Here is a 25,665-nt window from a genome sequence, read left to right on the forward strand (position 1 = left end):
GGTTTGAGCCTTCTACCCTCGGGGCTGCTGGCGAAAATCACATTCAGTTAGCATGGGAAATGATCCTCTCAGCCCATCCTTGTCCCTTTTCTGGACGCAGGGCCTAGCACCTCCTGTCCACCCTCTCTTGTCTAGTGGGGTGCTGGGGTAGGGCTGGAACAGACAGATGGCAGCATCGGGCATTCTCAGCGTGGTTCCCAAGTCCGTGGGGGCTGCATGGGGACACTTCTAAGACAGGGGCAAGGTCTCCCCCATTGCCCTGTCCACGGCATCCTCCCCATGTCCCCAGGCCTGTAGGTGTTTATTTTGTGAATGATGGCCTGATGAGATGTGCTCCTGCCACACTCCTTCAACAGATTGGCTGCAACTTCCTCCTCATCACTCCTTTGAGCTCCCACGTCCCTGAAGGGGCCAGTCTGCCAGGCCAGCACCAGGTCACTTCCTTGAGGCTTCGGAGCCACCCAGGCCCTCACCTGTCCTCTGGCACCACACCTTAACATTGGACACAATGAGGGAATCGGTCCCAGATTTTCCTTTGGGCTGAGTGGCTGCCTCCCTAGGGAAGGCATAAGATCTCAAGGGCAAGGCCCCTTCCCTAATCCTTAGATGAAGAACTGGTGCCAGAGAGCATTACAGAAAGGGGCTGGGGAGCAAACAAACACTTCCCAGGATCACCTGCACTTGAAACACTTCAATTCATTGACTCTTTACAACCACCCCAAGAGAGGTTCGGCACATTGGCCGAGGTCACATGGCAGCCAGTGGCTGCGGGGCCTGGGACTCAGCCCTCTGCTCTCTCACCTCAGAGAACTGCTCCACACGGTACGATCAGGGTCCAGCCCACCAAGGCAGGGACCTGAGCATCACACACTTCTTTCAGTGGCTTCTTCATCTATACACCCAGGCCAGACTGAGAGCGAGGTACAAACGAAGGGATGGCTGTGTGGGTGCTCTAAGCATCAGTGCTCAGGAAGCAAGTGTTTTGTCACAAAGGACCCAGTTCCATGTCACAGCATTCACAGAAAGCTGGAGGGAGGTGGCTGGGGCACAATTCACAATGCCTAGGGAGCCCCGGCGTGCCCCTTCCCTACATGCTGGTGACCTGCAAGTGTCACCTTGTGTCTCAGAAAATGTCACTGTGCCCCCCGTGTGCAAATGACTCCACTCTCTCCTACCCGTTAGCCATAACTTGGGAAGTCCTGCTCTGCCCCCCATGCCCTAGACAATCCCACGAGCTCTCCTGTGTCCGGATCACCTTAACCTGCCTGCCCCTTCCTGGTGGCCTAGATAGCCCCACCAGGCCCCCCGCTGGCAGGGTCTGGTGCCCCACCTGGTGTAGTCCATGATGGTGTTGAGCCGGTGTGCGATGGTCAGCACCGTGCAGCTCTCGAACTGGGTGCGGATGGTGGCCTGGATGAAGTCGTCAGTCTCCAGGTCGATGGCTGCCGTGGCCTCGTCTAAAACCAGGATTCGGCTCTTGCGGAGCAGGGCTCGGGCCAGGCATACGAGCTGGCGCTGGCCCACGCTGGAAGGGGGAAGGCAGGCATCTTGAGCTGGGTACCCCCACCTGCCCCCACCCCCACCCCAGGCCTCGCTCCCTGGACTGCTTTTGTCTCCATGCCTTCCCAATGGCCCCAGACTGGCTCTCTAACTCCTGCCATTTCTGCCTCAACGCAGTCCTCCCAGAACATGGAGTCATCGATGTCTGGACCCCACCGGATGATGAGGGTCTGGGGTGGAGCCAGTGCTCAACAGCACTGTGAAATCCAGTCTGTCTCTGGCACCCCAGGCCTCCTCTTTCTCCATTTTCCCTGTCCTCACTCCTCAACTAGTTCTGTGATGCTTCTCTGCTTTACCCTATCAGTCATGTACACTCTAGAAAGAACACACCTAAATGGCACTTGCTGGATATTTGCACTCGTTAGGCCATCTTGCTGAGTTTAATATGCTTAATATCACTACTTCGGACAGTCATTTCCCAGCCCCATGGGGGAATGCAGGACAGGGCTCTGCGGTGGGAACAGGAAGGGCCAGGGCAGGGAGGACATGGGGATTCCAAGTCTGGTCAGTGGGGAAGTGGAGGGGAGGTGGGGTGCATACCGTCAACCCCTTGCCTTGGAAGCCAGAGCTAGTGAACCAAGCAAGGCTGTGTTCCCAACCACAGAGCTGTACCCCCACACCCAAGGACAAATACCTCAGCCTTTCCCAAAGGGGTGAGTCACCATAGCCCAAGTGAAGGCCAGGCTCTCTCCCTGGCCCATTCCCGCAGCTAATGAAGGTTTTGGCAGCGAAGTGAGCCTCCAGCTAGAACTCGAGGCTGATTTATGGTAGGACTGGCACAGGATGCAGGTTATGCTTATTAAAGTGGCTACGAGCTTTGTGAGGGAGGAGGAGAGCTGCCCCATTTCAGACCCTGGCAGATGTGGGGATGGAGGGAATGCTCTAGGAGAGGTGCTGATAACAAACAGGGATAGGAAGATGGAACAAAATCAGCTACGGGGTACAGGGTCAGGAACCACCCCAACATGGCTCTGTAAGTGAAATCCAGTTGATGGGCATACTCAGTCTCCCAGGACTGCCTTGGGGCCAGAGTAGGCGCAGGGGCGTCCACCCACCAGGCTGTGATGCAGTGAGGAAGGGTTGGAGGCAAAAGCCCCCACTCTCTGAACCCCTGCCCCTCCCCTTGCTAGTTGAGCAGCTTTGGGCAATAATTTTATACTTCAGAGCCTCATTTCTGGCCCACAGGACTGCAGCAAAGATTAAACAGGATAGTGGATGCCAAAGTGCTTTGAACACTATTAAGTGCTGAGCAAATGTAAAGGTTTTTGTTTTTGCTTCTGAGGTCTGGAGAGAGTCCATGGGTGTGGACTGAGCAGAATAATACACATAAGAATAGCTAAATATAACAGGAGTGTATCCAGGCTAAGTGCTTTCTATTTCATCATTATGACCTAAAGACTGCTCTGTCCAAACGATAGCCACTGGCCACATGTGGCTACTGAACACTTGAAATGCGGCTAGTCTAAATAAGGATGTACGGTAAATGTGAAAATACACACGAGAGTTCAAACTTAGTGTGAAAAAAAAGCAAAATATCCCTAATAATTTTATATCAATTACTTGTAGAGATGATAATATTTTAGATATATTGGGATAAATAAAATAGGTACACTATTCAAATTTATTTCACCTGCTTTTTTTTTAAGATTTTATTTATTTATTCATGAGAGACACAGAGAGTGAGAGAGAGAGGCAGAGACACAGGCAGAGGGAGAAGCAGGCTTCATGCAGGGAGCCCGACACGGGACTCGATCCCGGATCTCCAGGATCACACCCCGGACTGAAGGCGGTGCTAAACCACTGAGTCACCCGGGCTGCCCTCTTTTTCTTTTTTTAATATGGCTACTGGAAAAAAAATTTAATGACATACGTGTAATTAAATAAAATATTTAATTACATATATATGGGCAGCACGGTGCAAAGAGGTATGGGGCTGTTGCTGTCCCCCTTTTAAAGTGAAGGGAGAGGCAGAACAGAGAGGTTAAGCAACTTGCCCCAAGTCACACAGCTAACACAGCCAGGGGAATCTCAAGCCTTTAGACTTAGTAAGATGTAACTTCTGGCCCTCCCTGTTGCACAGCCCAGGAGCTGGGGATATAACACTGGGGCTATAAGAAAGTGAAGAAGGGCTTGGAGAGCTCACTTTGCTCACTCCTAAGCTACAGATGAGATTGCAGAGCCATCTTGGGAAATATCTGTGATCTCCCCAACGCATGAGAGATTGCCTCTTACCTGATCCACAGCTTGAGTACAGACTCTCCCCACCCCAGGCCAAGCATAGCACTGACAACCTCACAGGACAGGACCGAATAGGGCTTTGGAATCTCCCAGACCTGATTCTAATCCCAGGCATACCTTCTCCCAGCTAGGTGACTTTGATTCTGCCTCAGTTTCCTCATTTGCAAAATGGGACGATCACCAAATCTAGGGCTTGTGTGAGGAGTCACTGAGATAGTGCACCATGCCTGGCACAGAATATGTTCAATACGAAAAGACCCCGCCTAAGCACACCCAAGCTGAGATGGGAGTAGGGAGGGCCGGAGGGGGCTGGCCTCAAATGACTCTGTGTCATTTGATGCTAGATCCTCTAGCTCCTCAGGGTGCTGTTCCTGACACCCCCCAATCCCAGCTCCCTTACCTGAGGTTCTCCCCTCCCTCTGAGCACTGGAAGTCCAGGCCCGCCGGCTGTGAGCTCACAAAGGTGTGCAGGTGGGATAGCTCCAGGGCTCGCCATAGATCTTCCTCTGAGTAATACCCAAAGGGGTCCAGGTTCATACGCAGGGACGCAGAGAACAGGATGGGGTCCTGGGGACATGACAAGGCCTCAGCAGAGGGCAGCTCAGGCCCCATGACGAGCCATGGGCCCCAGGGCCAGGGAAAAAGCAAGGGATTAGGTGGCAGCACTCCCATTCTGTCCCCAGCCCTCCAGGAGGGAGGCAGCAGCCAGATAAATGCCTGTGGGAAGGTGATAAACCTCAGCTTTGCCAATCACAAAGTCCTCCGTCAAAGCAGAAAGCGGAGCCGCTAATCTGACTCCAGAGTGTCCAGTCAGCAAAAAAAAAAAAAAAAAAAAAAAAACCCAGAGGAACCAGAAAAAGTGATATGCAATTCCGAACTGTGGAGCAAGGAGACCAGGACAGAGCGTCCCAGAGGGTGGGGTGCTAGAAGGATCCTGTGATCTGGGTCTCAACCGGTGGCCCAGGTGGTTGGAGGGCAGAGGCCGATTGGGCCAGGACACGTCTGACCCTTTTGGATCCGTGACAGGTGGCTGCTCTGTGGCTCTGCACCTGTTGTGGGACTCTTCCGGTCACAAGTCCCAGGCCTGGACCCCCAGCAACAGAGCAGAGCCGGGCCTGCCCCCCAGGGCTGGGGGCAGGTCCATGTCAGGCTCCTACCTGGGGAATGATGGTCAGCTGAGAACGCAGGTCGTGGAGGCCGATGTCTGCCACATTGAGGCCGTCGATGCGGATTTCACCCTCGGCCGCCTCCAGGATACGGAACAGGCAGAGGGTCATGGACGATTTGCCGGCCCCCGTGCGGCCCACGATCCCCACCTGGAGGGAGTGAGGGGGGCCATGGGGGGGCGGGGATTGGGAGGAGTCACTGAGGGGGGTGGGGGGAGGATGGATCTCTAAGGCTCCCAGACGTCTGGGCTGCCGCACCTGCTCGTCCATAGCCTACGTCCACTCCCACCCACAAACCCACGTCTCACGCACCTTCTCACCCCCGTGCACGTGCAGACTCAGCTTCTTCAGCACGAGCTCCAGGCCAGGCCGGTAGCGCACGGAGTAGTTGCGGAACTCCACCTCGCCCTGCAGGGGCCAGCCGGCCGGAGGGCGGCTGCCCTCCACCACCCAGGGGGCCTGGCCCGGAGGGGATGGATGGGTCTGCATCAGGGTGGCACCTCTTCCCCAGCCTGGCCCCCTCCCCATTTCCCGTCTGCCTCTCTCCTGAGGCCCCCTCCATCCTCACCCATCAGGGGCCCTGGAGGAGAGTCCCTGTGGCCCACCCTTATGGCTCAAAGAATCCTTTCTCTCTCTGGCTTTATTCCCTACGGAGCTCCGAAACCTTACCTATCCTGGCCTCTCCCACTCTCTCCTCGGAGCTCCTCCCTGCCCCTCCCTGCCCGCCCTAGCTCCCTCTTTCGCCATCCACCGAGTGGCTACTGTGACAGGTACTGAGATCATATCTGTGAACAACAAAGTATTTGCCCCCGTGAGGCTTACACTGAATGTGGGCAGAGGTGATGGTGGTACATACCATCAACCAATAAGTAAATCTACATCATATAAGCAAGTGATGAGTGCTGAGAAATGCTTAGTGTTGTAGAAGTACAGGGTGACCAAAGAAGGCTTCCTGGAGGAGGTGATATTTAAATAAAGACCCAAAGGTGGTGAGGCAACAAGCCAAGTAAATATTTGGGGGAAAGGCATGCCACGCAGGGGGAACAGAAAGTACAAGTGCCAGCCCAGGTGTGTTCTGGAGCCCCAGGACAAAGCTGACTGGTAGGAGACAGACAGTGGGTGGCCCCATCATGAAGGATTCTGCAGGCCATTTTAAGGACTAGGTTTTTTATTATTATTATTATTATTATTATTATTATTATTTTTTTTTTTTTTTTTTTTTTTATTAATGAGGGACACACAGAGACAGAGGCAGAGACACAGGCAGAGGGAGAAGCAGGCTCCATGCAGGGAGCCTGACATGGGACTCGATCCTGGGTCTCCAGGACCACGCCCTGAGTCGAAGGTGGTGCTAAACCACGGAGCCACCAGGGCTGCCCATAAGATTTTTTTTAAAGGTATTTTTATTCTAAGGTGCAGAGCCATCAGAGGGCTGTGCACAGAGCAATGACATGACTTGATGTGTTCTTAAAGGATCCCCCCGGCAGCTATGAGGAGAAGGGGGAGGGGATGATGAAAACCAAGGAAGCTAGTGAGGAGGTTCTTAAAATAAATTGGGCCTAAGATGATGGTGGCTTTGAGACAGGAACAGCTACACCTTGGGAGGCTTTGGGAGGCCCGGTGTAAAATGAAAATGTGGGGTCTCTTGTTCAATAATTAAGAATGTCCAAGTGGTGACAGCAGAATATTAAACCTTTCTAAGTGTGGGGACCTATGTGACTGTGCAGGTGGCATGAGGCCAGCCCTGCTTTGAGACAGGAGAAGCCAGACTGTCACAGGTCAAAAAGCAAAGCAATCCATATAGACCATTCTCTCGAGCAGGTGTCAAAAGAATGGACAGTGGGGTTGGGGGCAGAACTTCTCAGGCTCTGGAGACAGGATCATGTGTATGGACAAAGGGAAATGGAAACTCTAGACACAAAGAGGGTGAGTTTGAAGATCCCAGACAGTGGGGGGTGAGGGAGGTGATAGGAGATGTCCTGGAAAAGCAGGGGGAAGCTGAGGAGTGGCATGGGGGCAGGAGAGGCCAGACTGGGAGGAACAGGCAGGCTAGGGGCTCAATGGAGACTGATCCTGGGTCACAGAAGTCAGGAGGGAGGCCCTTCCAAGAAGAAGGCAGGAATCATTTTATCTGAATGTTGCTGAGAGATTGAATTAGATGAGAACAGAAAACTGTCCCCTGGGTTTGGAACCCGGCAGATCATCAGTAGAGTGACAGGGCCAGAAACCAGACTGCAGGAGGCAGATATGATAAAGGGTGATAGGGAAGTGGGGAGAGTGTGTGGGTTTTAAAACAAGCTTTGTGACAAAGGAGAGCAGAGAACTGGGGCGGTAGGATGTAGGGGGAAGGGAGGTTGGTTTGTGTGTCTAGAATGGAAGCTACGAGAGCTTAATGTTTGTCCATGGATGGGAATCATCCACCACATGGAGCAGGCTGTAGGAGCGGAAGGTGTCCTTAGGGAGGTGAAGGCAGGGAGGTGAAGTCTGAAGGGGTGGGTTTTGATCGGAGGAGGGACGCTTCCTGCTAAAAGAGGAAGGAAGGAGGTGAATGGGCCACATGGGCGGTTGAAAGTCTGGAGGCAGGGAGATTGAGGGAGTTTATCACTGATACCCGGTTTTCTCACTGGCAAGTCAAGCAAGGTCCACGGCTGAGCAAAGGGGAGGGGATGTGAGGTTTGAGGAAAGAAGGTTCAAAACAGATCTTTCTGGAAGTGGCAAAGCAAAAGGAGAATACCCAGTGGTGGAGTATGGTCATAAACTTGAAGCAAAATCAGTGATTTTTCTCCAGCCGTGTCTGTCTTAGCTGCTGGGTGCTGGCATGCAGAAGGTAGACAGAGGGGCTCGCCAGGGAGGGGTTTTGACCAGTGAGAGAGGGGAGGGTAAGGAATCAGGAGCATTGACAAAAGTGAAGCACATAATCCAGGCTGGATGAGCTAGTGGACAGAGGGACAAAGGTAGGTCATGGGACTGGGGGTCCCAGGAGGACAAAGTTCTGGGATAGCAGATGGTTTGGGGCACATGAGCCAGGAGGCCTGGGAAGGGTGGTCTGAAAGCTTGACTTGCGACCTCAGAGATGGTGCAGCTTCTAGGCTTGAAGAGGTCTGGGTGTGACCATGGGAACAAGTGCACAAAAGTCTACACCCCCTCCCTCACTGGGGGATACTCCCTTTCCCCTACTAAGAGCATGCTACCCCACCCCTGCTCCTTTGACCAGGCTGATCTTTGGCTGGAATTCTCACCCTCCTGATCACCCTAGCCGAATGATTCGCCCTCATTTGCTTTCTTTGGATGCATCACCCCAGAGCTCTGGTGTTCCAGGGCACAGCCCTGTCCTACCTCACCCACGACATCAGAATCTGCTTGAGGATAGACCCTACCTTGCTCAACTCTGGACCCTCTATGCCTCCTGGCACAGACCTCTCTGGCTAATGCTCACTAAGGGTTAAGTGGATGGATAGATGAATGAAGAGCCCCCCCAAATGAAGAGCTGGCCTTGGAACACAGGGAGGATGGATCACTAAGCACCCTTCCCCATCCAGCTATTCCAGAATCACCCTGCCCCAGGCTCATGCCAGTACTCACCTCGGTCTCCGTCTTGGAGTACTCTTTGACTCTCTCCACAGCCACAATGTTAGACTCCAAGTCTGACATCATTCGGATCATCCAGTTCAGAGTCAATGTTATCTGGCCAAAGGGACTGGGTCATGGATATGGTGGTCTCCCCTCCTCCCACAACAGCTGTGGGAGGAGTTCTGACTCCCTGATTATGCTCCTTGTCTCTACAACCCAGGTGGGCCTGGGCAAGCCCATAGGTGTGCCACCTGGGGCTCTAATTATAACTGTATTTCCAGCAGTGACCTTGCAGAATGGACCAAGGGCCACCTAGCCCCGTGTCTCTCAAATTTTAATACACTTATGAAAGACTTCCCAGAAGGCACCTGAGTGGCCCAGTGGTTGAGCATCTGCCTTTGACCCTCGTGATTCCGGGGTCCTGGGATACAGTCCCGCATTGTACTCCCTGCAGGGAGCCTGCTTCTACCTCTGGCTATGTCTCTGCCTTTCTCTTTGTATCTCTCGTGAATAAATAAATAAACTCTTAAAAAAATTCCTAGAGAATCTTGTTAAAATGTGGCTTCTGATTCAGTAGGTCTGTGATGGGACTCAAGAGTCTGCATTTTTAATAAGTTTCCAGGTGATACTGATGCAAACGGTCCCTGGACTACACTGTGCACCAAGGGGCCTTGATAAGACATGCAGAACCCTGAGCCCCATCCTAGCCCTGCCGTATCAGAATCCACATTTTAAGATCTCCAGTTGATTCATAGCACAGGAAAGTTTGAGAAGATTCATTGTCTTGATTATCCTTTGCATTTAAGGCTTGAGCCCTCTGTGGCTTTGAAAATGTGATCTGAGTCATAAAAATGCCATGTGTAGTTATCTAAACCTTGACAGTATAGGCTGATATCAGAGTGACTGGCCTGCCCTCCAGCCCAGGCTCCAGTCACCTTCTCTCTCTACTTTCTCTGCAGGCCTGTGAAATGAGGTGTATTCCAGCCCTATACTTCCCATCCCAGGACTGCTGTGAGAGTTGACCTTCTAAATCTTGTGCTCAGTCAAGGCAAGTTCCATTTGTCTTTTGGGGCCAAGCGCCAAGATAATTTCTCCAAAACTAGCACCCAAGGTAGAGGAGGATCTCCTCCGGCTTCTTACCACATTTTGTTCCTTCCGCCACTAACACCTGTTCACCCTGCATTACAATCCTCTGTCGGTGGGACTGTCTCTCTGTGCTTGCCTGTGAGCTCACAGTCCTGGTATGAGCAGAACCTGTGGCTGGTTCCCAAACTGGGCAAATGCTCAGGAGATGCTTGTGACACCTGCATATCCTCTGCCCTAGCTGTGGCCCTGTCCTGGGGCCCAGACCCCTGTGTACCTGTAGTGCATAGGACACAGAAAGGCCCACCAGCCCTGGACTCAGGCTGTTTCTGCCAATCACAGCAAAGAGTGCAGCAAAGAGCACAACACAGTTCCCCACGAACTCCACTCGGATCCCCAGCCACCTGTGGGGACAAGACAAGGAGGAAGTAGGGCAGGTGTAGGAAGGAGGAACTAGGACCCAGAACTCCACGCTCTCTCCTGCAGAGAGCCTGGTGCTAACTCCTGGAGGAGCAGAGGGTGAGGGAGGAGGCTGCTGACCTGTTGGAGGCAATGTAGGGGTAACAGCTCCTCTGGTTGGCATCCACCTTAGCATCACTGATGGCCTTGAAGTCTTGGCTGCGGCCATAGGCCCGAATGACACTGGAGCCAGTCACTGTCTCCGAAAAGTGGGAGTAAATGGGGGAACGACTTATGGATTCCAGCCTCTTCAGTTGCCGTGATGTAGCCACATAGAAGCGCTGGCGGAGGATGGAGAAAGAGCTTGAGGGCAGCACCATGGGACCCCTAACTCCGTCTTGCATGCCTTCTGAACCTGTCTGGGCCTCCTCCCAGCCAACCCCACTCCCCCAGAAGACTTTGCTTCCTTTCCCTACCTGATGTGACTCCATGAACTCATATTGCCCTTCACCCCTGGCCAGCTCTGCTCCATCTTCCAGGCAGCTTCCTCCACGAAGCCTTTCCTGATTCCCTCTTAGCACCTGAACCCCTTACCCCCTGGATTACAGTACTGACTTTGCTTGGCCTCCTAAATCAGTAAATATGCCTGTCTCCTCTGAGGGGCCCCAGCAATGTGCTCACATAGAATGTCACAAAATTTGCAAAAGATAAGATAATTTTTTCTTCTTCTTCTTAAAAAGCCTCTCCCTACCTCACTGCCAGTTTTTTAAACTTCAGCCCCACTAAAACACAGTTCTGCCTCCAGCTTCCATCCTCTAGCCTGTAGGCCCCAAGATGTCCAGGGCCTTACAGGATGGGTATCTGAGAGTCCAGTGTCCCTGCACAGAGCACAGCCCAGATCACCTGAGCTTCCAGCCACCTTGTGGATTACGTTTAGCAACTGATTAAACTCATGGCAGGACAGGAGCTCAGCAAGACAAATGCCCTTTACCATCAGCTGTGTCTGAATGTTACCAAGTCATCAATGTTAAAAACATATATGTACATATATGTTTAGATATGTATAAAAGAAGGGAAGGATAATATGTTTCACACACTGTTAATGACATTTTATTTAAAAATAGGTGGCGGGGCAGGGGGGGAGGGCACCTGGGTGGCTCAGTGGTTGAGCATCTGCCTCTGGTTCAGATGGGATCAAGTCTCGCATCCGGCTCTGCATGGGGAACCTGCTTCTCCCTCTGCCTATGTCTCTGCCTCTCTGTCTCTCATGAATAAAAAAATAAAATCCATATATATATATGTAATCCATATATATATATATATATATATATATATATATATATATATGCGCACGGCAGGAAGGAGTTCCAGGGTCAGCCACATTTTACAAAGATTTCATTTTATCCTAGCAACAACCCTATGGGATAGGGTCTATGATTCTATTTTACAGGTGAGGAAAATGAATTTCAAAGAAGTGAAGTAGGGGCACCTGGGTGGCTCAATCGGTTAAGTGTCTGCTTTTTGCTCTCGGGTCATGATCTCTGGGTCCTGGGAACCCAGCCCTACGTTCAGCTCCCTGCTCAGTGGGGAGTCTGCTTCTCCCTCTCCCCCTGCCCCTCCCCCTGCTCATGCTGTCTCCAGCTCTCTCTCTCTCTAACAAATAAGTAAAGTCTTTAAAAAAAAAAAAAATAGGGGACCCTGGATGGCTCAGTCGTGCTTGCTTTGGCCCAGGGTGTGATCCTGGAGACCTGGGATCGAGTCCCCGCATCAGGCTCCCTGCATGGAGCCTGCTTCTCCCTCTACCTCTCTCTCGATCTCTCTGTCTCATGAATAAATAAATAAAATCTTAAAAAAAAAAAAAAAACAACCAAACAAATGTAGTAACTACTGTCCCTAACCCAACCCAGCTGTGAACCACGGTCTGACCATCTCGGGCCCCAAGAGCCCCGCCCACACCGGCGCCCCGCCCACAGGGGAGCCCCGCCCACACCAGCGCCCCGCCCACAGGGGAGCCCCGCCCACACGGGGAGCCCCGCCCACACCAGCCCCAGGCCCGCAGAGAGCCCCGCACACCCACTGGCTGCGGACCTGCACCAAGACATAGAAGACGGCCAGGGGCAGGGCGACCACTGTGAAGAGCGGCGTGCTGGCCACGATGACCACGAGGGTGGCGACGGAGTTGTAGAAGGAATTCAGCAGCATGAGGATAGTGGGGGCCAGAACCTCATCAATGACGTAGATGTCCTTGGAGAAACGGTTGAGGATCCGGCCTGAGGGCGTCGTATCGAAGAAGGACTGTGGCGAGCGCATCTTGTTGTGCAGCAGCGCCTGGTGAAGGAAGCGCGCAGCCTGGACGCTGCCCACCGTCAGCGTGATGGCTGACAGCATCACCAGAAGCCCTGTTGGAGGAGGCAGGGGGATGCTCGGTCCTGGGGGCTGCGTGGCAGGCATGCGGGGGTAGGTTAGGAGACAGGGGATGGCGGTGGTGGCTGGCAGCCTCAGAGGCAGAGGGCCGCGGGGATGAACTCGAGGCGCCCGGAGGCAGGTGGGCTGCCGGCGGGGGGGGGGGGGGGGTTAGGGAGGCACCGGGGCAGGGCAATGGCTGTGATGGTGGAGGAAGACACAGGGGCAAGGGTGTGGTTTGGCGGATCCAGCAGCCCAGATGGGAGGAAAACACCTTCCAGCAATGTCTGCCGCTCACCTTGCAGAATTCCCAAGGCAGCGTAGACACCCAGCCTCATGGAGGTGTTATTCTGTTGGCTCTCCGTCATAGCCTCATTGGTCCAGGCACTGAGCCACACGTTGGCCCCAATGGAAGCCGCACTTTGACCCGGGTATAGAAGACAGATGGCCACTGTGCTATAGAGCCCCATGGCCTTGGCGTAATCCCAGAATACACTCAGCTTCACCTGCATGCATGGCGGTCAAGGACGGAGGACACTCATGAGCCCCAGGCCTGCCCACCCAGTCCACCCTTCCTTGTCCATCCTACTCACAGTGCCCATCTCTGCCTTTTCCTCCTGGATCAGCGCCCCGCTCGCCTTCGCCTCTGCTGTATGCACTTCCTTCCCTGCTGAACCCAGGCATCTCCGGGGAACAGGCCAGCCCTGGCCCTCGCCTTCCGAGGACATGACACTCAGCTGTCTGTGGAGGTGGCTGGTCAGGCCCAGAGAGGTGGCCTCCAACAAACCCATAGGACAGAACCCTCAGGGGGTTCAGGTTGTAGCCCAAGGCTCAGGGTGTGAGCGGCAGGGAGATTGCCCACCCATGCCCCACCTGGCGGGGCTTAGGGAGGGTGCTGAGTAGTCTCAGGAGCTCACCTCATAAACTGCTTCTGGACCTCATACATGACTGGCTCGTTATCCGTCAGGTCTGTGTGATTGCTCAGCGTGTCTTCAATCAGCATCACCTCCTGATCCTCCACGTCCTCCAAGGCTGCAGCAGGGTGGGAGAAAGCAGAAACGGTGGGCTAGCTCGCCCTGCAAGCTGCTGGTGTTCCCCAGACCCCACACCAGGGAAGACTCCAGAATGGACACGCAGGGGAGAACATGAGAGGCATGAAAGAGCAGCAAGAACAAGAACAAAAATAAATTACCAGTTTTGTGCTGGGGGGTGGGGGAAAAGGCAGCAAGAAAGACTTAGGTTAGGCGAGGGGGAAAAACTTCCCATCAGGGACTATGGGGAAGGTCTCAAATATAAAGGTCAGGAGCTTGGGCTCTGGAGGCTGACTGGCTGAGCTCAGATGCCACTTCCTCACTGCATGGCTTTAGGCGGGCATGTACAATGAGGATAATAATAGTCCCCACTTCACGGTGTCATTGTCATTGAGGATTAAAGGAAAGAATGTGTGTCAGGTGCTTAGCAAAGGGCACAGCACTAGTACATGTTCAAGACATGATGGCCGTATCGACAGCAGTAGGCAAGAAGACTCAGGAAAAGGTCTGTGAGCCAGAGTTTGGGGTTGGGGAGCCAGGACTGAACAACAAGGGGGGATCTTAGGGGCCCAGAGACTTCCAAATGCTCCATGAGGACTGAGAATTTTCCATTCGTTCACTGCCACTCTCAGTGCCAAGAGTAGTGCTAGAACATAGTAATGACTCAGTCAATCTTGGTTGCTAACAAAATGACTTTTCCAAGCACTTGCATTATTTACCAAATGACTTATCTGTCAAGCGGTCTCACCGTACAGGCAGGGCCTGGGCCCTTATGCCCTTTGGACACATGGGAAGAGTGGGGCCTTGACACCTGAGCTGCTGACAAGGTCACACAGTTAGGGAAGAGGAAGGGAAGTCACTGGACTACATTCAGTGTGCTTTCCCTCTTGACAGTGTCTGATTGTCCCACACATGGTTCAGATTCCTCGGAACTCCCTTGTAGGACACTGGGCCCATCCAGAGACACTCAGAGACCCCCAAGACAGGGGCAATGCTGGGAGGGCACAGGAATATGAAGGATCAAGGATGGTGGATACCAGTTCTGTTGTCCTTCATGTTCTCCTCGTTCTCATCAGGAGCATAGTTGGAGAGGAAGTTGGCAAAGGAGCCATTGCGCTGCAGCAGGGCTGGGTAGGAGCCCACCTCAGAAACCTGCCCATCAGCCAGCACTATGATGAAGTCCATCTGGGGCAGGAAGCTGATGCTGTGTGTCACCAGCACCCGTGTCTAGGGAGAAGACAGCAGGCTACCATTTCCACCATCCTTAGCACATACCCCTGGCACAGGCACAGGGCCACAGGGTGAGTGTGAGGTGCCTGTATGCCAGGGAGCATGAACAACCACATCAGTGGCTCACCCCATGCTCACTACAGCTGGTTCAGCACCTCTGGGCTGGGACCTCTATGGGTTTCCCCTGCCACCCAGCCAAGATTCCTGCTTCTCAAGCCTCCCACCTCCTCCAGGTCTCCTCCAAAACCCTTGGTCTCCCACCAGTTCTCTCCTAGGGTCCTAGATCTCACCTTAGCGCCCCCCCCAACCTCCTGGAGGCCTCACCTTGCCTGCCAGCACACCTTCTGGCCCAATGACTTGGTCAAAGATATGCTTGGCCACATGAGAGTCCACAGCTGACAGGGGGTCATCCAGCAAAAAAAGATCAGCTTCACTGTAAACAGCTCGGGCCAGACTGACCCGCTGTCGCTGGCCCCCAGACAGGTTAATGCCCTAGATGGAGGAGAGAGGTGGGGAGGTGTGTATTAGGTAGAAGGGAGTCAGACAGGCACAAGGGGACAAGGGCCCTGTCACTGTCATTCAACAAAGCAGACCTCTAAATTCTCATTTGATATGCCTGGTTTTGTCCCTGTGAAGCTCTGAGGCCACAGAGGAAGAGGTGGTGGCTCTCAAGAGTCCACCCAGGGCAGGTGAGGACAGCCTGCCCCCTTTGCTCCACTACCCTGCCCAGCTGGTTTCCCTGCCTGCTGCCTTTATACTCTGAAAGGCTGGAAATCCCCAGGGGATCCTTAATAGACCTTTTAATCTCCCATCACCCATACAATTTTCAGATGACTTTCATAACAGTGATCCCATTTGATCCTCCTGTCTGTCCTTTCAGGGAGGTATCGTCAGCCCCACTTTCTAGGTGAAGAAATTAGAGCCCAAGACATTAATGACTTTGTCCAAGGTCCTGAACTATTCAGGGCAGAAGCAAGAATGGAAACCCAGCACCAACCCCCAAATTTGTCAACTCTGCGATTGTTCAGGAGCCACAGAAGAGGTAAGCTCTTTCCTTAAGCCCATGATAGGGAAACTAATGCACATAGCAGCAGGGATATGGCATTCCCTCTAGAACAGGGCCCAGATTTCTCAGGTACCCTGAGCAATTGACCCTGGTGTGGGGGTGGAGGGTAAGCAAGTGTGGGATGGGAGCTGGAGCTTCTGGGGAGAAGCAGGGGATGGACGTGTAGCTGTAGTGACTAAGGCATGTGAAAATGTCTGCATTCAACCAACCAATCTTTCTTGAGTGCCTACTATGTGCTGGGCACTAAATTAGGTTTATTTGTGTTTGAGGTTCGTGTGTACCTCCAAGAGAGAAGAGAAAGATGGGTTATGTCATAAATGGGGAGGTCTTCTCTGGGTTCCTATAACCTCAGACTCCCATCCCCACTGCCAGGTTCAGATCCTCAACACTTCTCCAGACCACCATGAGAGCCTCCTCACTGGTTCCTGTGCCTTTGGGTCCCTTCACACTGCAGTCAGGGAAGCTTTTCAAAATGCAATTCATGTCCCTACTTAAAACCCTCCATGGACAAGTCACACACCAAGATAAATAATGATGATAGTAGATTCTAATCCATTGAATCAAGTAAGAATCCTTGAGTCCATATTGATATAAAGAGATTAATAAGTAAAGAAGGGGAAGGAGAGGGAAGTTTTTTTTAAAGAGTAGAATGAGGGCAGCCCCGGTGGCGCAGCGGTTTAGCGCCGCCTGCAGCCCGGAGTGTGATCCTGGAGACCCGGGATTGAGTCCCATGTCAGGCTCCCTGCATGGAGCCTGCTTCTCCCTCTGCCTGTGTCTATGCATCTCTCTTTCTCTCTCTCTCTCTCTCTGTGTGTGTGTCTCTCATGAATAAACAAATAAGATATTTTTAAAAAAAGAGTAGAATTATAACTAATAACCACAGAAACAATGGGTTTAGGACATCACCATTTGGCATATATCACAGTAAACACTGACTCAGGCAAGAATTATCAATCGAAGTTATGAAATGAGATCACCAATGATAGACACCAAACTCAATCAAGTGATCAAAGTTAACATTGTCAATAAGGCATGAACTGATATGTGTCTCCTGGTACAATGTACCAAGAAGGACACAATGTTACTTCTTTGGTTCTTCCTGCCCCTCCAAAACATATAATCTAACCTAATTGTTTTCAAATGGAGAGACATTCTGCAAAATAGCTGGCCTGTACTCTTCAAAAGTGTCAAGGTCCTCAAAGACAAAGCCTGAGGAATTATCCAGATTGACAGAGAATAAAGAAATGTGACAACTAACTGCAACTCATGATCCTGGATTGGATCCTCGCCCAGAAAAGAAAATAGCTAAAAGAGACATTTACTGGAACAAACGATGACATGTGAATACAAACAGTGAATTAAATAATAATATTGTATCAATGTTAAAATTCTTGATTTTGATAATTTGGCTATAGTTATATAGAAAATGCCTGTTTTGAGGGAATATGCATCAAAGTCATTAGTGTAAAAAAAAAAAAAAAGAACCCCAAAGAGCTAAAACAATAAAACTCTTAGAAGAAAACATAGGAGAAAGTTTCATCGTATTTGGCAAAGATTTTTTGGATATGACACTAAGTGCACAGGCAACAGCAACAACAACAAAAAGATATTGAATCACATCAAAACTGAAAGCTTTTTTTTTTTTAAGATTTTATTTTTAAGTAGTCTCTACACCCAGTATGGGACTCAAACTCACACCCCAAGATCAAGAGTCACACGTTCTTCCATCTAAGCCAACCAGGCGCCCCAAATTTGAAAACTTTTGTACTAAAGGACAGTATCAACAGAGTGAAAAGGCAACCTTTAGAATAGGAGAAAATATTTGCAACTCGTATATCTGATAAGGGATAAATATCCAGTATATATAAGGAACTCCTCCTACAAGTGAACAACAACAAAAAACAAACAATTGGATTACGAATGAGCAAAGGGGAGCACCTGGATGGCTCAGTGGTTGAGTGTCTGCCTTTGGCTCAGGTCGTGATCCCGGGGTCCTAAGATTGAGTCCCGCATCAGGTTCCCCATGGGGAGCCTGCTTCTCCCTCTGCTCCTCTCTCTGTGTCTCTCATGAATAAGTAAATAAAACCTTAAATAAAAAGTGATGCCTTTCCTTATGCATCTCTGCCCTCACTGCCCTCCTTGTCCCATGCACAGGCTTCTAGCCCGGCCCCCATGGCATTCTACAACCCCCACTTGTTCATAAGTTGGCCTCTCCTAGTCATAGATCCATTTTCCTAGTGCTGAGCACAGAGCTGAGTGATTCACATGGAGGAGGGAAGGAAGGAAGGAAGGAAGGAAGGAAGGAAGGAAGGAAGGAAGGAAGACAGACAGGCATATATAGACCTGAGCTGGGCTGAGCTGGGCGGCTATAGGTGCCAATCACCTAGAGGATGGGAGGGGGCCCAGTACCTTCTCTCCAATCTCTGTCTGGTCCCCACCGGGCAGCATCTCCAGGTCAGCTAGCAAGGCACACGTTTTCAGAGCCTGTTGGTAGCGCTTGGGGTCCAGAGCTTGGCCAAACAGTATGTTCTCCTGAAGAGTACAGTTCTGGATCCATGCCCCTTGAGGCACATAGGCCACGGAGCCCTGGCCGGAGAGAAGTTACCTCGGGATCTGCCCAGGGCCGGGCCAAGCTTCCCTTCCCAGGAGTTCTACCCTCTCACCTTCACACACACTGTGCCTTCCAGTTTCTCCATCTCTCCCAGCAGGGCAGACACCAGGGAGGACTTCCCACAGCCCACAGGCCCCACCACGGCCACCAGTGCCCCTTTTGGCACCTGGATATCTAGGCTGAGGGCAAGGAGTCCAGGAGCCCAATCAGAGGTAGGGATCAGGATCTTGGTACCCCAACCTTCCACCTTGAGACCCAAGCCCTCCTCCCTTTCAGACACTACCCTGACAAGCTGAGCCTTTCTCAGCTTTCCAGGCCAAAGATGGGGGCCGGGGCTGTGTGTGTGGGGGTGGGGGGCGGGGAACTGGGTTCTATTATGGATCTGAACTTTGGCCCACTTCAGGTAGCTGACGGGACAGGAGAAGCTGGTACCTGTGCAGGGTAGGGGGCAGGTCCGGGGCCCAGGTGAACGTTCCATTGTCTATGGTGACAGCATAGCCTGGGAGGACCAAGGTGTACAGGGTCAGGGTCAGGGGGTCCAGGGCAAGGTGGGGAGGGTGCCTGGGGTGGGGGGAAAGGGAGAAGACAGGAAAGCTTGGGGGAGGAGGAGGGAGAAAGGCAGGAAGTCCTGGGACATGGGCAGGGAGCCCTAGACAAGGAAGAAAAGTGGGGGAGGTCTGGGGGAGGGATGAAGTAGACTGCCAGAAGAGCCCAGAAGCAGGAGAAGGTGGCGCTGGTGGGAAAGAGGAAGAGGAAAAGACAGTCACAAGAGACAAGTTGGAAGCTTGGAACAGAAGATCTTTTGGAGCAGGGGCTGGGGCAAGGGTAGCCTGGCTAGAGGGTGTCTGGACCTGGGGTGATGGTCTTTCTTTCCACACACTGGAGATCAAGCTCATCTTGGCTCAGGAAATGCTGGATCCGTTTCAGAGACACGCTGGTCTGCAGGAGAGTGAGTCAGCCCTGGAAGCTGTGCTCCTCCTTCCCCCACCTCCTCCTCCAGCCTGCTCCCCCACCCCCCTACTTCCTGGGAGAGGCAGGGAGTCCTAAGGGCCCAGGTGGGGTGCTGGGGCTCCTCCCATGACTGAGTTTTCTCTGGTTCCCACTGCCAAAGTTAGGATCTAGGTTGGTAAGAGGAGGTGGTCTTCAGAGCTCAGGTTTCTAGGGAGCTCACATGTTCTCCTCTGATGCCAAATCACATATGGTTCTAATAGCTTCATGCCAAATACCCACACCCTCAATTCCTTGATTATTCCCTGACACTAATGACTTCCCCTAACTCCAGCGGAATGCCCAGCCCTACCTGGCCTTACCTGGATCAGGTTGCTGATTAACTGGGGCAGCATGTTGAGGGGAATCTTTAAAAGATTGAACAGGGACACGGACACAAAGGCCTTCTCAGCATCTAGCACGTTGTTTTGGTCCACGGACACGTATACACCAAGGGTGGTTAGGGTCACCTGGGAAGGGGTGGAGGGTGGGTGTCAGATGGAGTCTGTGGGGGCCAGGGGCCTGGGCTGCCCAGGTGGGAGGTGGGAGACCAGCCCCAGGGGGAGACCCTCACCAGGAAGGGGGTGCAGACCCAGGTGAAGGTGGATATGGCTTGGAGGTAGGCAGACTTGCGCAGCAGTCGGAGCTCATCCTCCCGGATACCCTCCACCTTCTCCAAGAAACTGGGCTCCCAGGCATACAGCTTTAGCACTTTGATGCCACCCAGGATCTCACTCATCAGCTTGATGCGCGAGTCCTTGAACTTCATTTGTTCTACCTGTGGAGAGAGCGGCAGTGGGATGCCCTGCTTCCCTTCCCAGATCTCTACCCACAGGGGCTCATACTTTCCACGCACTTACAATGCACCGCAGCCCTTCAGACAGCGCCTGTTCCTCCTCCCTCCTCCTGCTGGGTCAGTGTTGCCCCTCAGCCCCAGATGCCCTGCCCAGCCTCCTTTTTTCCTCTGCGCACAAAATCCAGCTCCAACCTGAGCACCTCCATCACTGACCCTTCCAAGTGGCATCCTCTGCCACCTTCCCTGGGTTTCTTAACCATGTTGTTCTTTCCTATCGTTTCTGTGCAGACCCCTCCCTGTGCATGCATGACTCCACAATTAGACTGGGAGCCTCCTGAGGGGTGCAGATCACTTATTTCTGTTTCCTCAGACCCTAACCCAGGGCACAGCACACACATACTATGTGCCACGCCACATATTAGGCATGAAGCAGATAATGATAAACAACTCAAACAAGGCCCAGCCGTCATGAAGCTGATAGTCTGATGGGGGAGGCAGATAGGAAACAGTTACCTGAGTGAATGCTTAATAAATCAGTAGGCATATTTTTTTTTAAGATTTCTTTATTTGAGACGGAGAGAGAGAGAGAAAGAGAGAGAGGGCCCTGGATGGGTGAGACAAGAGGGAGAGGGAAAGAGAATCTCCAGCAGATTCCCTGCTGAGTGAAGAGGAGCCCAACCTATGTGGCTCCAACCCAGGCCCCTGAGATCATGACCTGAGCTGATATCAAGAGTTGACACTTAATCGAGTGAGCTGCTCAGGTGCCTCTGTATGGGTATTCTGAAGCAAAACACCAGGATTCTGTGAAAGAGTAATGAGGTGGGGACTGGGAAATCAGAGTTTATGCTGGGGGACAGAGGGGAAGAGTGAGCAAGCAAGGAAGGGATGAGGTGAGTTCCAGGGAACACTGCGTGTGGTGGCCCAGAGATACGCATAGCTTGGTGCTTTGGAAAAAAGAAAGAAGGCCAGAGTGGCTACCGCTTGGCCATACCCTATGGGGTGAGAGCTTGCGGGTGAGCAGGGGTCTGCTGGGTGGTCATAGGAAGTTTGTCATTCATTCTACATGCAGTGGGAAGATACTGAAGACTTCGATAAATATTTGCAAACAAAGGACTGGATGACTGGCTATTCACACTGGGCTCAGTGTGGTGGAAGGAGACCCTCATTAGACCAGAAGACACAGGTTTGAGTTCCAGCTCAGCCTGATTCTAGACTGCACTCATCTCTCTGGGCTTTGGTTGCTCAGCTCCAAAATAAGAATGTTGCTAAAACCCTCTCAGGGTTGTTGTGAGGATAGAGTGAGCTAAAGTTTGTGGAAGTAGCCTACAGCCATCCTTAGTAAGCGAGGCAACAGAGGGGCCCCAGGTTAGTGGATACCCTCACCCTGGTACATGGCCAGGTGCTCCAGGCAGGGGCAACAGACCCATGATAGCACTCACCTGGAAAGCACGCATCTTCACGGCCACAGCTCCATTGAGTGGGATCAGCAAGACCATGAAAGCCACCCCAGCCAAGATGGAGGGACCCAGGTTCTGAGGAGGCATGTGGGTGGATTGATAAGACAATTAACTAAAGTACCTGCACAGAATCCCCCAGACAGACAGAAGCCTATTGATCGGAAACATGGAGCTGGGCAGGAAGCAAAGGATGGTAGTCAGCCAAACAGATAGCGAAAGGAAGACATACAGAAAAAGCCCAAATGCTGAAAACAAGTGCGGAAGCCGCCAGCCATCGGATAATGACAACAGGCAGGAACAAACAGGCAAACACAGAAGGGTGTCCAGACGCAACGCACAGGAAGGCAAATATGGACATACAGACAATGACAGCCAGCCTCGCATGCACCCTGCCTCCAAGTCCCTCTTTCCTCCCCTGGGATCTCTGAGAAAGCTAACTGCCCACTTGGAAAGATTCAGTTGCAGACACCAGCATCCTCATAGTCCTGTTCCTGACCCAAATACCTAGGGAGGAGGCTCTGGGTCCATTATGCAGCCCTCCGCTGACCCAGGTTTGCCCTCTCTTGTCCTTTCTCAACAAAGTCAAGGTCAGAGGAAGGAGGCAGAGGCCAGAGCTCAAGAGTCACCTGCCAGAGGAAGTAGATCGCCAGGATGATCTGCAGGGGTGCGGACCACACCAGGTTGAGGAAGGGAGCAAGGTCCATGAAGCGCTGGGCGTCCACAGACATGAGGTTGACAATTTCTCCCACGGTGGACTCACGTTTGGCTGAATTGGTGATAACCAGAGCCTGCAGGGGGACGACAGCGGGGTGATGGACTGGGCCTGCGAGCCTCTTCAGTGCTCTCCAGGCTGGCCTCTAGGGCCTCTCCCCCACCCCCACCCCTACCGCCACCCCCACAGCCCGCCCTGTTCCACCTGACCTTCCTATAGATGACACCTGTGATGGCCGTACGAAGTCTCAACGCCATCTCAAAGATGCAGTGGAAATACTGGTGTAAGACCAGAGTCTGCGCCATGGAGCACAGAAACATCAGCCCAGCCACCAGGAAGCCCCACCAGGTGGGGGCCGTGGGGTTTGATATAAACCTGATCAGGATGCTGCAAGGAGAGGAGCGAGTCATGAGCGCAGGGAGGGATCCCCAGTCTGCTTCCTCTCCTGCCGCCCTCCCCTTCTGCCCTCAGCCTCCACTCTGGGCAGCCTCCGAAACCTCCCAGGCAGGTGCTGCTGGGCCTCCACACCCCCAGCCACACCACCCCCATGTCCAGACTAAGCCCAGTGCTGCCTCAAGACCGTGGCCCTCCTATATTCTTCCCTTCTGTCCTCCCCTCTTTTCCTGCCTGCCATGGCCCCACTGTCCCCACCTTCCATTGCTCACTGTCAGCCTACCTGGCTGCTTTTCTTGCCTTTGGACCACATGGCAGGAAGCAATGCCACATGTCCATAGATTAGTCTTTCCTGCACCTTCTCCTTGGCTACTGAGGGCCCTAGAGCCTATCATGTGACCCCACAGACTGTCCCCGTCAAATCCAAAATCCGCCCTCTCCAACATCAGCAGCCCCCAGTGCTGCCCGGGGAACTTCTCCAGACCTCTCCTCCCCAGCTCTCTTCACCTCTTTCCTCTTACCTTCTCACTGCCCCCACTCCCCACCCCGCTCAGGAGCTACCCACTTATGTCTTGCCACATAACCACCCAGTGAGAACTCCCTGCCAACCACAAACTTCCCTCCAAGCACTTGCTCTCTTTTTCCTCTGCCTCAGGAGAGCAGGTGTCCATCTGGCTTTCCAAGCCTGGTCCTGTCCCACTGCACCCTGACCCCCATCCACCTGCTTAGGAACGCGCTCCATCAATGTTTGCTTCTTCCTGGTCGTCGATATAGTTATTTCTGCTGGCGGCTTTGTACCTTCACCCTATTGGCATGACCAGGTCTCTTCCGTGTTGGGACAAACCTCCCCTTGACTCCATGCAGCTACCCCCATAGTAGTAGCCAGGCCTCTCCTTCTGCTGTGTGTTGACTGCGTCTCCCAAAAAGATGTTCAAGTGCTAACCTCTGGTACCTGTGAGTGTGACCTTATTTGAAGATGGGGTCTTTGCAAGTATAATCAAGTTACAATGAGGTTGTACTGGAAGAGGGTGGGTTCTAATCCAGTGACTGGTGTCTTTATAAAAGAAGAAGGGAGTTTGCACACAGAGACATGGATGTGTGTATATGCTCATGTACACACACACACACACACACACACACACACACAGGGGAGCATGTGGAGGTAAAGATTGGAGTGACATGTCTCCAAGCCTAGGGATGCCAAGGACTGCCAGCAACCATCAGAAACTAGGGGGCATGGTACAGATTCTCATTCAGAATGTCTAGGAGCCAACCCTGCCAACTTGATTTCAGACCTCTGGCCCCCAAAACTGTGAGAGAATACATTTCTGTTGTTTTAAGCCACCCAGCTTGTGGCGATTTGTTACGGCAGCTGCAGAAAATGAATACATCTTCTTTACAGGATGTTTCTAGACCTCCACGGCTCCTGCTCCAGGCCCTTCCCCTCTGTCTCAGCCTCCGTTCTTAGCGCTCACTAACAAACTCCAAGTCGCCTTCTTCAGGCTCCATTTTCCTGGCAGCTTGTAGCACTGGAGGTGAGTCCTTGTCCTAGAAGCATTCGCTGTGCTCTGCTCCATCATTGGTTCTTTCCCTAGCTCTGGTCCTTTCAAGCCAGTCTTCTGCTCACTCCTTACCTGTCATAATTCCCTAGAGCTCTGTCTGGGATCCTGGACATGAGCTCTCTGGGTGAGCCCAGCCACAGATACTGGACCCTGGCCTTCCATCCGATGTCTCTGAAAATGTGGTCTCCAGCTAGCTGGGAATGTCTCCTTGGGGGCCTCCCCACAGCTTGGCCCCAATGTAGCCAAAATTCAGCTCACCACCTTGCCCAGTGCCCAGCCCCTCCCTCCCACTACATTCATCATCCCAGTGAAAGAGATCTGTCACCCTCCAATTATCCAGATCAGAGCCCAGGAGGCCATGACCCCCTCCTTCTCCCTGGCACACACTCATTCCCCAGAAGCTCCTGAATCCTATCTCATTCCTGGCCTGGACTCTCCTCTCACCTGGTGGGCCCCCTCCCAGCCAGCCATCCTGTCCTACATCCCCCACACAACTGGCAGGGAGATCCTTCTGAAATGCAAACCAGAGGCCCCTCTTTGGCTTCAAATCTTTCAAGGACTCCCTTAGCTCCCCTTCTCTCCCCCTCCTTCTGATGGCTCTTTCCTCCAGAATTCAGAAATACTTGGAGTTCTTGAGTCATGCCCACTGAGGCCGTGATTTTGCATTCTCCCCTCCTTCCTCACCTAGCCAACCAACAACTGCCTATCCAGCAAACTTGATGACCTCCCTGGCTACCTGCTTCCGGTCCTTCCCAGGCTGGCTTCCCTGCTCTTCCCTGGGATTTCCAGACACCCGAGCACACCTCTGCCTCTAATGGTTTCTCTTGCAAGACTTTGACACCTTGTCTTATGCGTCTTATGTGTCTGTATCCCTAGCATCTAGCACCATTCCAGTATACTGGAGGCCCAATCAGTATTTTTTGAATGAGAATGGATGTGTGCATGAATGCAGTGACAAGATGTGTGTGTGTGTGTGGGGGGGGGGGGTGCTAAGCTGCTAGGCAGCTCTCCTTCTTACCCTATCATCTGAGAGCTCCTTCCAGCCCAAGCCACTCATGTGGCAGATGACAGGGTCTACCAACTGGGAAGAGCACCGGAGCCGGAGCGCAGAGCCCTGGACTCCCAACCATCTGGACGAGCTGTGCGCCCTGGGGCCAGTGTACCTCTCTGAATTTCTGCTTCCTGTTTGTTTGGTTTTCATTTTAGTTTTCTTGCTTCCTCTCTTGTAAAATGGGAGTAGATACACCTCTCCATAGGATCATGGTGGGGTGGGGGGTAGGATTTAGGGACAGAGGGTTTGTTAATGTGAACCAGGAAACAGGTGCAAGGACATTGATGTTTGCCCAAGGTCACACAGCGAGCAGGGAGAGGCTCTTTGGTCCTGGCCTAGGATTCATTTCA

At 52.6% G+C, this 25,665-nt stretch overlaps 1 protein-coding gene and 1 long non-coding RNA gene across 6 annotated transcripts in view; one reads left to right on the top strand and one right to left on the bottom strand.

The window, feature by feature from the left end:
- The window catches only part of ABCC3 (ATP binding cassette subfamily C member 3), a 47,128-nt gene that overhangs the window by 4,701 nt on the left and 16,762 nt on the right, over positions 1-25,665 (bottom strand). For 2 of the 3 annotated variants that reach the window (XM_077852761.1, XM_077852760.1), the window contains 22 exons: positions 22,519-22,696; positions 22,224-22,385; positions 21,580-21,672; positions 19,919-20,122; positions 19,668-19,814; positions 19,209-19,296; positions 18,790-18,856; positions 18,410-18,536; positions 18,156-18,332; positions 15,005-15,172; positions 14,488-14,677; positions 13,337-13,451; positions 13,013-13,160; positions 12,718-12,925; positions 12,105-12,415; positions 10,158-10,357; positions 9,895-10,021; positions 8,547-8,648; positions 5,277-5,423; positions 4,956-5,114; positions 4,199-4,365; positions 1,331-1,525 (listed from right to left, as the gene is read on the bottom strand). In XM_077852761.1, the coding sequence (XP_077708887.1) occupies positions 1,331-1,525; positions 4,199-4,365; positions 4,956-5,114; positions 5,277-5,423; positions 8,547-8,648; positions 9,895-10,021; positions 10,158-10,357; positions 12,105-12,415; positions 12,718-12,925; positions 13,013-13,160; positions 13,337-13,451; positions 14,488-14,677; positions 15,005-15,172; positions 18,156-18,332; positions 18,410-18,536; positions 18,790-18,856; positions 19,209-19,296; positions 19,668-19,814; positions 19,919-20,122; positions 21,580-21,672; positions 22,224-22,385; positions 22,519-22,696 (3,480 nt within the window). Of the gene's footprint in view, positions 1-1,330; positions 1,526-4,198; positions 4,366-4,955; positions 5,115-5,276; positions 5,424-8,546; positions 8,649-9,894; positions 10,022-10,157; positions 10,358-11,114; positions 11,275-12,104; positions 12,416-12,717; positions 12,926-13,012; positions 13,161-13,336; positions 13,452-14,487; positions 14,678-15,004; positions 15,173-18,155; positions 18,333-18,409; positions 18,537-18,789; positions 18,857-19,208; positions 19,297-19,667; positions 19,815-19,918; positions 20,123-21,579; positions 21,673-22,223; positions 22,386-22,518; positions 22,697-25,665 lie in introns of those variants that run through there. The other variant, XM_077852762.1, reaches the window with a different exon arrangement.
- On the top strand, positions 13,359-25,400 carry LOC144286378 (uncharacterized). 3 transcript variants are annotated; one of them, XR_013354466.1, is made up of 4 exons: positions 13,359-14,751; positions 15,561-15,722; positions 24,105-24,237; positions 24,953-25,400. It is a non-coding gene; the product is annotated as an uncharacterized LOC144286378 (long non-coding RNA). The 3 variants fall into 3 exon arrangements; XR_013354465.1 differs by lacking the exons at positions 24,105-24,237; positions 24,953-25,400 and adding an exon at positions 16,119-17,280; XR_013354468.1 differs by lacking the exons at positions 24,105-24,237; positions 24,953-25,400 and adding an exon at positions 16,893-17,280.

Source organism: Canis aureus, chromosome 16, assembly GCF_053574225.1.
Source record: "Canis aureus isolate CA01 chromosome 16, VMU_Caureus_v.1.0, whole genome shotgun sequence".
Taxonomy (NCBI): domain Eukaryota; kingdom Metazoa; phylum Chordata; class Mammalia; order Carnivora; family Canidae; genus Canis; species Canis aureus.